At 55.5% G+C, this 13,116-nt stretch overlaps 1 protein-coding gene across 1 annotated transcript; it reads right to left on the minus strand.

Annotated features, from left to right (window-relative positions):
• Nucleotides 1–9,074: 9,074 nt before the first annotated feature.
• Msrb1 (methionine sulfoxide reductase B1) lies at nt 9,075–13,111 on the minus strand. Its single transcript, XM_046423892.2, has 4 exons — nt 12,967–13,111; nt 11,452–11,600; nt 11,032–11,146; nt 9,075–9,927 (listed from the first exon to the last, which is right to left on the minus strand). The coding sequence occupies exons 1-4, from the start codon at nt 13,019–13,021 to the stop codon at nt 9,896–9,898; spliced, it is 351 nt and encodes a 116-aa protein (XP_046279848.1). The 5' UTR covers nt 13,022–13,111; the 3' UTR covers nt 9,075–9,895.
• Nucleotides 13,112–13,116: the final 5 nt, after the last annotated feature.

Genomic DNA, 13,116 nt, shown 5'->3' on the forward strand with positions numbered 1-13,116 from the left:
GTGGGGAGGATGCGGCGCAGGGGAGGGACGCAAGGTAGTGACAGGGCTTCTCAGTTGCTCAGGACTCGTTCTTAGAAGGCCCATCCTGGCCCCTCCCGGGCAGGGGCAGCAAGTACATGAGTTGACCTCTGGGCTCCGGGAGCTGGAGCCTCATCACTGGGCCGTGTGGACCAAAGAAGTGCGAGGATAGCCCGGGAGCCCACCTGCAGAAGGAGAACAAGCCAGCCAGGCAGTCTAGTGCCCGGAGGGGTTTCCCAGAGGTCAAGTAGCCTGTGATGCGCCTCGAACTTGCAGCTGGCAGTGGGCCTAGCCATCCAGCGGGGCTGGAACCCTGCCTTTCTGAGAGGGCTAGACAAGTCGAGTTGGGGAGACAGGCTCAGAGAAGTCACTTTCCAGCAGCCTAGTGAGCTGACTCAGTCTCTTCTACCCAGTCACAAGGTCTGTCTGCCCAGCCTCATCCACCTGGTGGTCCCCAGATGTCAGTAACCCATCTGGAGAGCTGGCAGATTGGGTCCCTCTGGAGGCATGAAGAATTTGAGAAGACCTGCAACAGGGGCAAAGGGGAAGCCCAATCCTGTCCAAGGAGCTCCCTCTGAGGGTGGAGTGATCCAGGGAGCTCTCAGAGCTATGAGAACTGCTGGCCCAGACGCTGCAGAGCTTCACAACCACCACCTTCACCAACCTCAGGCTCAGCATGCAAGGAAGGTAGGGGACAGGATCAAGGCTCAGAGAGGGTGAGCAACTCACCCAGGGTAGCAATGGAATTGGAATCTCCACCCCACCACCCAGATGCCCAGGCTCTCTCCAGTCCTTTTGGAAAGGCCCTTGTCCTGGGTTCTGCTCATTGATAAGCATCTGGACAGGTCCTAGTAGCCCGGGTAGCCTCTGAGAGGTAGAGGCCTCCATGACCCACAGACATGTCCAGGGCAGCCCTGGTAAAGGGGACCACACTGGACCAATGGGCTGAAGACCACCAATGGGCCCCCGACTCAGGTTCCAGACACCAGGACTGCACCTGCTTGTTAGGGCAAGCCTCGGCCAGCAGCTCCATGGGCGGGTTGTTGGCACAGCCCTGTCTGGGGAGCATGTTAGCACATGCATGATCCTAGGAAGTTCTTCTTCTGGTCTAGCTTAAAACGGGATGTGTTCCAGACTGACTGGTTCTCCTCAGAGCCCTCTTGAGAGGGCCCCACCACACCCTGCAGCACCCACCTAATCTGAGCAGTTACCATGCAGGACTTGATTCCCACATTTATTCTCTGGTGACCCTGTATCTCCCTTCCCAGCACTGGGTAGCCTTCCCCACTCCTGCCTTTGATTCTGTCCCTCCCCTTGCCAGGATAGCTTTTCCTCAATCCCCTCACCTGCTGAGGACGGAGACGTCCAGGACACATTTGGTCAGAAGCCAGGAGGTGGAGGTCCGGGCACCAGGGGGTTGGAAATGGACCTCTCCTTCCCCACTTCTGCTTGGCTTTCTGGTGAGGAGTGGGTACAAATCTGGGGATGCCCAGGATGGCAGCCCTGGCATGTTTGTTCAAGCTATCCCCAGCACCAACCCAGAGCCCACATCCCATGGACTCAGTAAGTGCTGTCCGAAGGCAGGTAGACGGGGAGAGGTCAGGGAAGGGTTTCTGGAGATGGTGACCAGGTGAAGAGGAGAGAGCAGGCAAAGGAAGGAGAGGGAGCCTCAGGCCTTCCTTAGAGGCCTAGAGTCCACCTGAGATTGGCCTCGGCCCACCTTGCTCTAGCCATGTGGCCCCAGGAGCCTGAGCCTCCAGGTCCTTCTTTGTAGAATGGAGCCTTTACTGAGTGCAGAGTGTTTTTAGTAACAGCTTTATCAAGGTGTGATCCACATGCCACAGGATTCAGCCTCCTAAAGCATGGAAGTCAAGGGCTTCCAGTACATTCAATGCTATGCAATCACCACCACAGTCCATTCAGAACATTTTCATTACCTCCTAAAGAAATCTCATACCCTCTGGCAGTCACTCCCTATTCTCTCCTCCCCAAAACCCCCTGGCAACCACCCAAGTGCTTTCTGCCTCTATGATTTGCCCATTCTTTGCCAAATCTGTCCTTCCATGCCTGTCTTCTGTCACTAGGCACAAATGTTTTGCAGGCTTATCCGTGTTGTAGCAGGGTCAGGGCTTTGTTTCTTTTTTGTGGCTAAATATTATTCCTTGGTATAGACGGATGAAATTTTGTTCATCTGCTCAGAAGTCAAAGGACATTTGGGTTGTTTCTGCTTTGGGGTTATAATGAACAATGCTAGCATAAATAGTCATGGACAAGGCTGTGTGTGGCATGGACATGTGTCCCATTCCTCATGGGTATATATGCCTTGGAGTAGAATTCCTGGTCTTATGGGAACCCTATGCTGAACCCTTTAGGAAGAGTCCCTTTGAAGGTGAAATTGGTAATTTCAGGAACTTCCTCCCAGGGTTCCTCAGACAGGGCTCCCTCCCTCCCTTCCCCCAGGACTTCTCAGCAGGTTCTCCATTCTGTTCCTGCCCTGCATTGCTCTCAAGGCCCAGCTCCTGCTCCCTGCTGGCTCACTTCTGTGTGACCTAGGGATAGTGGGTCCCCTTCTCCGAGGCACAAGGCCCTGGGAGAATCGCTTACCTCCTGCTCTCTGGCTATATCTCCTCTACCCAGAAATGCCCATCAACAAGTTCCTTCTGCCCAGCTGATCTCCCTGGGGGACCCGCATCTTTAAGAGTCCCTCATGGCCCAAACTCGTGGACCCCCTGTCAAGGTAAAATGGCCAGGCAAATGGTGGATCTGTCCGCCCTCCATACCCTGGCCCTCTGACACTGGAGGGACAGCATGCAGGTAGTCAGGCCTGGCGTGGTGGCTGGGAGGAGGGGACTTGGAAGGCGAGGGGACAAGCTGCTCAGGCTGTAGCCAGCAAACACCTTCCCTGGGGGAGATGACATGGGCCAGAGACAAATGGAAAGTCGGGGGAAGTGGAGGAAGGGGTCCTGGGGAGCAAAGTCATGCTGGAGGGAGGCCCCGCTGGCCTTGCAGACCGTGGGCACCAGCTGCCCAGCTGTACCTGTGCCACCTTCAGACTGCTTATTTCTTGTGGGTGATTTTGCTCCTCGTGTGTCTCCAGCTACCCATGAGCTCGACAAGGGCAGCAATTGGTTCGGTGGTGACTCCTTTGGAGGCTCCACACCTGACCCTGACGAGGACCATGAGCACTTGTTGAGAGACCCATTGAGTGTTTGAAGCTATCTGTCGGTCTGAATCTGGTTGTGTCCCTTTCCCACACCTTTCTCTTTCCCAGCCCGTCCCTCCCCAGAGTGGACACCCCAGCCTGGGGCCCCACATCAGCAGGCCAGGCATGTAAGCATCTGCCCCACTCCGGCATGGGATTAATGACACTGTGCCTCCCTCTGTGGGGGGCCGTGGCGGGCACACAGTCAGGAGCACCAGGAACTCCCTCCCCTAGAACCACACCCTTCACCCCCCAGACCCACTCCCGCAGTCTGCGCAACCAAAGCCGGAGAGGGGAAAGGGGGGAAGGGGCTGTGGCCAGAGGGCGGGCCCAGCTGTCCTTGATTTGTGTGGGGTTTTTCCACTTTGGATGGTGGATTGCCCGAGCACATAGAGGATGTGGTTCCCTTCTGGGAAGAGGCCCCTAAGACAGGATGATCCCCCATCCCACCCATCCCAAAGCCCCATGTTCTCGGTTCACTGTTCTCAGTTCACCCTAGTGGCCTAAGCCAGGCAAGGCAGACAGGAACCGACAGGGACAGGGCACTGTTAACAGCAAGGGCTTTAGGAGCCTTCTTTGCCCCTTTCAACAGGTGATCTCACCACCCCTGAGAGCCCAGCTCCTAGCGATAAGGATGCGGAGGGCAGAGGACATGTGACAGTGACCACAGCACTAGAAAGAACACCCAGAGCTGCTCCCACCCTAGGGGACCTAAGTACTTCACATCTGTCTCTCCTAGGCACCAGACCAGAAGGGAAGGGCTTCCCTGGCCTTACTTGCCAGAACCTGGCGTCTTGATCCTGCTGACTCAAGGACACTGTGAAAGAGAAGGGTCATGCCACAACAGACCAGATTCCCAGTGTCAGATGGAGATATGGAAAAAAGTCCTTTGGGCAGGAGTAGAGAGAAGTGAGGGGTCCCCATCTCAGTAGTCACGGCCAGTGGTCATGTCTGCAGGAAATCCACCCATAGCTGTAGGGTTTGCCAGAAGGAACCAGACCCCACTCCTTCAGAGGGTTGGCTCTAGCCAGCTTCCAGCCATACTCCCTGATTTCCCTGGGTCTTCCTGGAAGAAGCATCACAGATGGAGGGCCATTTGCTACTGGTCCGTGCGTCTCTAGGGCAGGGAACAGGTGCCCACGATTCATAACTGTGTACCCACCAGCCTGGCCCAGCTCAATTTATAACAATGTAGCCATCTAAAAAAAAAAACAACTTTTTTTTAGTTGTATATGAACACAATGCCTTTACTTTATTTATTATATGTGGTGCTACCTAGTGCTTCACACATGCTAGGCAAGTGCTCTACTGCTGAGCTACAGCCCCAGCCCATAGCCATCCTTCTTACAGGCTGGCAGTCCCACCCTAAGGAGAGGAGGCTGGCAACAGCCTTTGTTCCCAAGGGGGATGAGAGGAGGGTCCCCTAGAGACAGGGCTCTCCCTGTCCCCCAATCCCCACCTCCTCCAGGTTCATAGCCCCAAGCCAGACCTCTGGACATATATGCCCTTCAGCACTATCGGCTGGGGCTCTAGCTCAGCGGTAGAGCACTTGACAAGTGGTCCCATATCAGGCCACCAGGGCTCTATAGCCAGGTATGTCCTGCTGTGCCCTTGAGATGATCCCCATGTACTAAAAGGCTACTGTGAACATGTCCACAAGGAGCAAGACGCCTGGAGGCAGGCTCAGGAGCCCATGCTCTGAAGAGGACCCAGGAGCAGGTGTGCCTGTGTGTGTCTGTGCAAGTGCAGGTGGGCACAGGTGGGCGCAGGTGGGCACAGGTGGAAAGCCCTGCAGCCAGGCCCCAGTCACCTTCCCCCAGGGTGGAAAGCCCCAGCCCTGACTTGCACCACATGCCAATGTCAGGGCCAGTGAGCCCATTCTGAAGGTCAAGTGGGGACCCATCTGCTGGACTTTGCAGAGTGACCTATGCAGTCCAGGCCCGGGTGCCCCTTCCTGAGTCAGCCTGAACGGCACATCTGGGATATAGGGGATGGGCAGGCAGTGGGAACGGCAGGCATGGTGAGGGCTCTAGGGTGCTGGTTGGAAGCCCCCCTATTCTGGCCCTGGGTACTAGGGCTCTGGTTAATGTAGCTTGGGGGCCCCAAGAGTGACCAGTGGAGAGCCTAAAGGGGAGGGTACTAAGGGTTACCTGAACATAATCCCTCACAACCCCCAGTGTCTGTGTCCTTGTAAAACTAGGGAGATGTCCATGGTTCGAACCCTGGCTTTGATCTTATGATGTTTCATCTCCAACCAGGATATTTGCGAGTCTTGGTTTCAAAGGGCTTGGTGGCACTTTGCAGAAGAGGGGCAGATGACACTGGGAGGAGAGAGGAACAGAGCCAGTGGGTGCCAGGGCCCTGTGGCCTCAGCCTGTTGGCCCTGGGCTCCCCCACCTCAGGGTTCAGAGGCTTTCTAATCTCTTAGTCCAGGGGTTCTTTGTGGGACCTTGGAACTTGGGCCCATGGAGCCCCTGTGTGCCTGGGGAAGAGTTAGAGAGGATAGGACCACTGGGTTAGAGAGAAGACAGTGTAGCACATGTGTGTACTACCATTCTCTCAGAAGAGGGTGATGGTCAAGTTTGAAGGGGCCAGGAAGTAGTGGGGGTTGGGCGTAGAACCCTGGGTTCTGGGTTCTTCCTAAGCACAGAGCTGAACATGATTGGCCCAATGCCTGTCTGGCTGACTGTTGGCGTGAAGATACTTCCCCAGGAGATTGAAGATGGAGTGGGGCACTCCCTAAGGGTCCTGTCCTTGGCCAGACTGGGCTTGACCTTCAGAATGGGCTCACTAGCCCTGACATTGGCATGTGGTGCAAGTCAGTGCTGGGGCTTTCCACTCTGGGGGAAGGTGACTGGGGCCTGGCTGCAGGGCTTTCCACCTGTGCCCACCTGCGCCCACCTGTGCCCACCTGCACTTGCACAGACACACACAGGCACACCTGCTCCTGGGTCCTCTTCAGAGCATGGGCTCCTGAGCCTGCCTCCAGGCGTCTTGCTCCTTGTGGACATGTTCACAGTAGCCTTTCAGTACATGGGGATCATCCCAAGGGCACAGCAGGACATACCGGGCTATAGAGCCCCGGTGGCCTGATGTGGGACCACTTGGATGATGCCCAGCCTCAGACGCACAGGAATCGGCCTGCGTCCCTGGCACTGCCGTATTGGGCGGGCGTGGACGAGGGGCCGAGACACTTGCGCAGCGACCACTGCTGGCAGCTGGAAGTGTCTGCTGCCAGCAGACCACTGGGTGCCTCCGGGCACTCAGCCGCTGGGTCCCTGGGTAGGGCTGGGCGCTGCAATCCCCGCGAGTGATCGGAGCCATCCTGCGGCGCCCCCAGCGGCGCTGGAGAGAACTGCAGCCCGCTCCAGCTCCAGTGCCTGTGCACTCAGTCCCAGTTCACGGGCCGTGCGGAGCGAGTGCGCCCCCTGCCGGTAGGCTGTAGACCTGTACTGGATGGGAGTGGGGGATATGATGGCCCTATGTGGTTTGGCGGTGACCTTCGCCAACACTTCCGGGTTCCTCTTCTTACCTTCCCTCCCCCTCCATGGTTAGGAGGTTCCTGCTTCCTTCCACCAGCCCCAGGCCACACCCCACCCATTTGGCGGGGAAGGAGAACCTGAGGTGTCCAAAAGTCCTAAGCACTATCACTTCACTCACTCATTGTGCAAATGTCTACTGATGCTCATCTGAGCCGGACTGGGCCCTGCTCCTGTCAGCTCCCACTGTCCCTCTCAGGCTACCCACTCACCTGGCCCAGGCCTGCGGGCTGCAGTTGCTGTGGCTGGCAGAGCACCCGCCCTGACTCTAAGGCTGTTCCCCCAGGCTCTGCCTGGCAAGGAAGGGGCAGAGGTGGGGGAAGAGGGCCCTGTGCTCTTGTCTCTCCAGAACTGTGGTGACTAGAGGTTGTGGTGCAACCCAGGAGGAGGAGGGGGACAGTAAGAGGGTGACTAGTGATTCCTGCAGGATGCTAGAACTAGAAAGGCTGTCTTCCCTCGCCCAGCCACTCTACTGACACACTCTGCCCATGGTCAACCCTGTCCTGGGTCCCGGTGTCGTCAGGCGCACTCTTGTGTCTCCTCCCTTCCAAGGATCTTACTTGCCGGCCCCCACTGAGCCTCCCCAGTCCAATCTCCCTGCTCCCTAACCCCCTTAACATAGCTGTGCAAATGAGCATAGGGCAAGTGGGGTGCAGGCAACTCCCACCTCGGCTCTCCATCCCCAGCTGACAGGCCTGTGTGCGACCAGTCTGAGCATAAGGAAACAGTCCTAGGAGCTCAGCCAGGACTCACTGACCCAACTTATAGGAGGACACCCACCTGCTCTTAGGCCCAAGTCCAGTCTCAGGGACATGATGCACCAGAATGCAGAGCTGAGGGTGCTGGGGAAATTGAGCACAACCCAAGATCCACACTAGCCCTGGGGTCCGGGCATTCCTGCCAACCACTCAGCCCACTGCCTCCACCCCTGTGGGAGTCTCCTTCAACATGCCTGCTGCCCTCAGGCTGCGCACAACAGGCAGTCACAGCCTTCGTAGAGCCACTATTTCTCACATAGGGTGAAGGAGAGAGGGGAGCCACGTATCCCCAGAGGACCTGACTGGCTACCTAGCATGATACACTGACTCCACATTAGGGCAAACAGCCCTGGCCTGGGACAGGGAGGAGACTTTACGGAGCAGAGTCCTGTCCCCGGGCTGGGCTGAGCAGGTGAGTAATGTAGGCTGGCTTCTCCCTCTTCTACTTGTGTGTACCTGCTGGTTCTGCCCCTTCCCCTGCCGGGGGGCGTGTGCCCTCTACTGATTATGTCTATTCCAATCATACATTCCAGAACTAGAGAAATAACCACAGATGGCCCACTGTGAGAAAGACCACAGCTTACACTCCACTGATCACCCAACCTCCTGAGCCCCTACACTGGCAGTGACATTGGGACCTCCTAGAATTCACATCAGTTCAGAATTAGCATCAGTATTCAGTGGTTCTCAAAAGGTCTGAATACTTTCTTTTCCAAAGTGCATAGACAAAAAGTTGTGGGTCCTCTTAGAGAAGGCTGAAAGAAAGATTAACAGGATAAATTTTGGGGGTCCTTCCTCAAAGGGACCTAGGCTCCCCTTCAACTGAGAGGTTCTGCATCTATAAACTGGCCCAGGCCTAGAGATTGATTGACAGAGAGGCATTACTCAGTTCCAATGACTGCCATTGCACTTGAGCTTTCCCAGTCTGGAAACTTAGGCGTAATACCTGACCCAGAGAAGAGCGACCCATTCCCACATATTACCCCAGGCACCTGACAATATGAGTTGGAAAAGCCATGTAGTTCTTATGGAGCATATCATCTCTCTCATGGGGGCATTTTGTACCTCAGCCTGGGACAGGTCTCAGGGCCTTTGTATGTGCTGTGCTCACTGCCCAGGAAGCAACTCTCTTTGATTCTCTCACCTGCCACTGCTGGCTGAGATGATCCCCTCCTCACAGTCCTTCTCCCTGACCACTGGGCAAAGGGGCAGGCAGTCCCCTAGTTGCCCCCTTCACACATTCTAGCGCCATTACTCTGCTTTTCTTGCCCACATGAGCACCTGCCAATTAACTTACTACCGTCTGTCTCCTAGGTTTCCCATGAGACCTTGAGAGCAGGGCCCCGTTTTCTCCTGCTCACAGCTGCATCCCCAGCACCAAGCACTAAGTATTTGTGGAATAAATGGAAAAAAAAAAAAACTGTGCAGAGGCCTGACATCCAAGTACTTGCATCCTTGATGTGGTCACCAAAAGCAGTGGGCTGGGGATGTAACTCAGTGGTAGAGCAAAGCCCTGGGTTTAAACCCCAGCGCTGAAGGAACAAAAGAGACAGCAGGGCAGGTGTCATTTATTTATTGATTTCCTCCTGATTACTCCAAGAAGATAGGGAGGTGGGCTTAAGAATCATCTGCCCTCTTAGATGGCAAGAGCTTTTGAATTCATACAGTAAGGTGACCGCATTCGGGTCTGAACTGGAAGGACTGACCCCAGGGCCCCAGCTACACTGGTGAAGCAGTGCAACAGCAGCCCCTTTCCCAAGAACCAATGAAGCAAGCTCTACCACAGATTGGGAAACAGGGTCCGGGCCTCTCACCAGGAGATGAAGAGTCAAGAGTCTGTCACATCAGCCTGCGCTCCTAGTGGGTCACAAATCATCACCACCCTGGATGGCTTAGAAGGCTTTTACCAGAGCAGATCATAGAGTCACCAGGGCTGGAGCTGCAGGCCAGGGCAGCCCTTGTTTGCATTCTTCCTCCCAGTACAGCTTGGGGAAGAGGGGCACAGCTTAGGTGAGGACCAGGGCTCCACAGACATGGGTCCAGACAGCCAGGGAATGGGCAGAAGGTCAAGGAGAAGAGAAGGTAGGGGGTACAATGATATTCAAAGACAAGATAAGCCCAGAGACTGTGAGCTGGAGGCCAAGATAGCCAGCAGCTCAGCCCCAACCCTCAAGGCCCATTCTGGCAGAAGACTGGACTGTGGCAGACAAGTGCTTTGCCCAAGGCTGTCCAGCCCAGAACTCAGGCCGTGGGTGCCTTCCTGGTGTCTCAGTCACTGCCACTACCTCCCTGTTGAATTTCCAGGGTTCCAATGCCAAAGTGGGATGCCAGAGTGTGCCCATGGTGCACATACATCTGGGGTAGGTGTGGCAGCTCGCCTAGTGCCCCTCGGAGGCAGCACTTTCTTTGCCTGAAAGAAAGGAGAGGATAGAAAGCCACTGTGAAACTGTGCCTCAGACACCAGCTGAGCTGGAAGGCCCAGAGGCCTGGGCCCTGAGAGTCTATTTGACAGGGGACAAAGACGATGAAAGGACAGAAACACCACTCAGGCTAATCATGCACCAGGCCCTCAGAGGGTGCTCGTTTTACCCCACTGTGCTTGTGGTGTGGCATGTGCTAAAGACAACAGCCCAATTCCACAGGGTATGAAACAGAGATGAAGGGAATGGCTGGGGTCCTGGTGACAGCCAGGGAACACTGAGATGAGAACTAGAGTGTGGGGAGGAGACAGGCAGCTGCATCTGCAGACAGACTGCTGAGGCACAAGGTTCCCTGTGAGCAGGTGAGGCGCAGACAGAGGAAGCCGAGCTGGCAGAATGCACAGCCAAGAACACCACCAGCAGTGGCACAGGTATCCTGAACTGCACCATGTACCAGGCCCAAGGGTTCTGCATCCCATGCAGCCATTCTTATCGGCCCTGGGAAGGAGGCTCTGCCATCACAGGCACTAAACAGAGGAGGAGGCAAACTTAGAGGCTGAGAAGCAAGCCTGAGATCACGACCACAGGGACACGCAGCACATGACCCAGGTCCTCAGCTTTGCTGGCCCCAACTACTGACTATAGCTATAAGAAGGGCCAGGACTCTAGAGAAAACCCTTTGTCATACCCTCCCACAGATGCCCCCTCTGGGTCACACAGAGGGAGCTAAAATTTGCAGCCACTTTTTGGGGTGACCCTGGGAAGGCTGTGAGCAGTGTGATTTGGTGCCCCTGATATTTTGCCATAGAAAGTGAACAAGCAGGGGCTGGGGATGTAGCTCAAGCGATAATGCGCTCGCCTGGCATGTGTGGGGTGCTGGGTTCAATCCTCAGCACCACATAAAAATAAAATAAAGATGTTGTGTCCACCGAAAACTAAAAAATAAATATTAAAAAAAATTCTCTCTCTCTCTCTCTAAAAAAAAAGAAAGAAGGAAAGAAAGAAAGAAAGTGAATAAGCACAGATGTGTCCTCCCCTGCCCCAGACCCCCGCAGTGTGTGTAGTTGTCCTCCAGCTGCAGAAGGTCAGCTTACCTTTAGGGATGAACTTCATCGAGCTACTAAATATTCAGAATCGGGATTGTCCAGGCTTGGGGCCATCGTTCAGGAATTCATGGCCCAAACCATTGCCACATCTGCCACAGGACACCTGGGAAGCCCACAAGGTAGCCATGTCAGTTCTGGCCCATCAGACAGCCCTGGTGCAAGCCAGTCCTACTGCGGAAGGCTGACCTTCGTCCTGGGGCCTAGGTAGGGAAACTGCCCTGATGCCCACATTCCACCAGGACACTAGGCTTTCCCCAGGTATGGAGTGGCAGTCCCCTTGCTGAGGCCAGAAGCCTCAAATAGTCAGCCTGGAATTCCCAAGAGTTGTGGGGGAAGCAAGGAAGGAAGGTGTGACTGGTTCTCTGGCTCTCCCTGAACACGCCCCCAACTCTGGTCACTGTCACCCACCTTCAAGGCCTGAGGTCGATTGTGCTCCGCACGCTTGGCCACACTGTCAGCGTGGATGGTCTCAGTGAATGCTGGCCATGGGGATGAGTGTGCGTACTTCGCATGGCTGGAGAAGAGCTCATAGCCACACTTGGCACACACATAGATGCCTGGAGTGTGGAGAAAGTAAAGGCAGAGAATTATCAATGGCCGCATGATTTGGAATCTTTTAACATTTCCATTTTACAGATGAGGAAGTTGAGGCTTGGTACTGTGGACATCCAGTGAGGTGTGTGGCCAGGAAGAAGCCCAGGCAATCTGATAGGGACAGAGCACTCACCTCACCACACCCTGCAGAACCCACAGAGAGGGGCCCTGAGTGGTCAGCATGACCACCTGGCCCCACTCCCATTTCAGCAGCTATCCTACTACCCAACAAAGCCCTGAACTGGACACCCACCCACTGGCCTGCTCTCCAGGGAGGAAGAAGATAGTCCCGGAGAACAGGCCTCCAGCAGACAGGGAACCCAGAAAGACAGGGGCCGGGAGGACAGATTTCAACCCATCCCCAAAAGATCACTTTGTGGTGGAGAGGGCAGGGGCAGAGAAGTTTGCAAAACTGACTTGCAGATTATTTGAAGAACTCAAAACAGGAAACTCCATGGGTACTGAATCACTCCCCACCTATCTGGGGACAGCCTCCCCTGAAGTCTGTGAATTATTCAGCCTTTACCAGGAACTCAAGCAGGAAGCAAAGAACTAGAAGATGCTATGGAATGGAGTTTCCCTTGGCAGAGGACAAGCGGGGTCTCATAGCCAGAGGGTCCAAGGAACAATTTTGCCCTCATGGTCCTGTGTCACAGCTGGTCCCATAGTGCTCAGTGTCATAAGCCAGTCCCCTAGAGGATTAACACTCAACAGATCCCATACCAGGGAGGCCTGTGCCCTAGTCTTTCCTGTGGATGTGCTTTTACCAAATTAGTCCATTATCAGGAGTCCAACCAGCTAGATGAGAACTTACCAGGGCCTCTCACAGCCTGGGGCCAAGGCTGAGGTTGGGGTATGCCCCAAACTACCGCACCTATTTAGTCACTTGCCAAATTTCACTGACAGCTGCCAAAAACTGCACCCCTGGATACCCAACCCGGAAGGCATGGGCAGATGGGGGAGGACACAGACGGGCACATTTTTATTCAGTGCTTGCTCACTCACCAGCGGAAATGGGAACCCGAACTGCCTTCGGGTTAGATAGATTTTCCATCGCGCCGTTCAGATGACCAGTATACCCCGGCCTCCTCACCACCCGCTACACAGCTGGACCCACGGCTTCCCTCAGTTCTCCCCTGGGGTCCTCCTACTCCCAGGACCTCCGGGGTTCCTCCTCCTCGACCCCCTTTGCCTTCAATCGCTTCTCATCAGCTGCCACACACGTCCTATTCCCGGACTCGGACTCCACCACCACCCGAAGCGAGGGGATTCCCCTTCTTATGCACTCCTTCCATCCCACTCCCTCCCGGCAGGGGCGACAGGCTGGACCTGGCTCAAAGTGGTTCTGGAAAACCTCGTTCCCGAAGAAGCTGCAGAACGACATGGCACCGCCGGGACAGCCTGAAGCTTGCAGCCCGGGACAGCCTAAAAAGCAGACTGGAGGGAGCCGGTCCGCGCCCGCCTCCCCTTCCCGAGGAC

Source organism: Marmota monax, unplaced genomic scaffold, assembly GCF_021218885.2.
Source record: "Marmota monax isolate L192 unplaced genomic scaffold, Marmota_monax_Labrador192_F-V1.1 WCK01_AAM20220418_F8-fsc00035, whole genome shotgun sequence".
Taxonomy (NCBI): Eukaryota; Metazoa; Chordata; class Mammalia; order Rodentia; family Sciuridae; genus Marmota; species Marmota monax.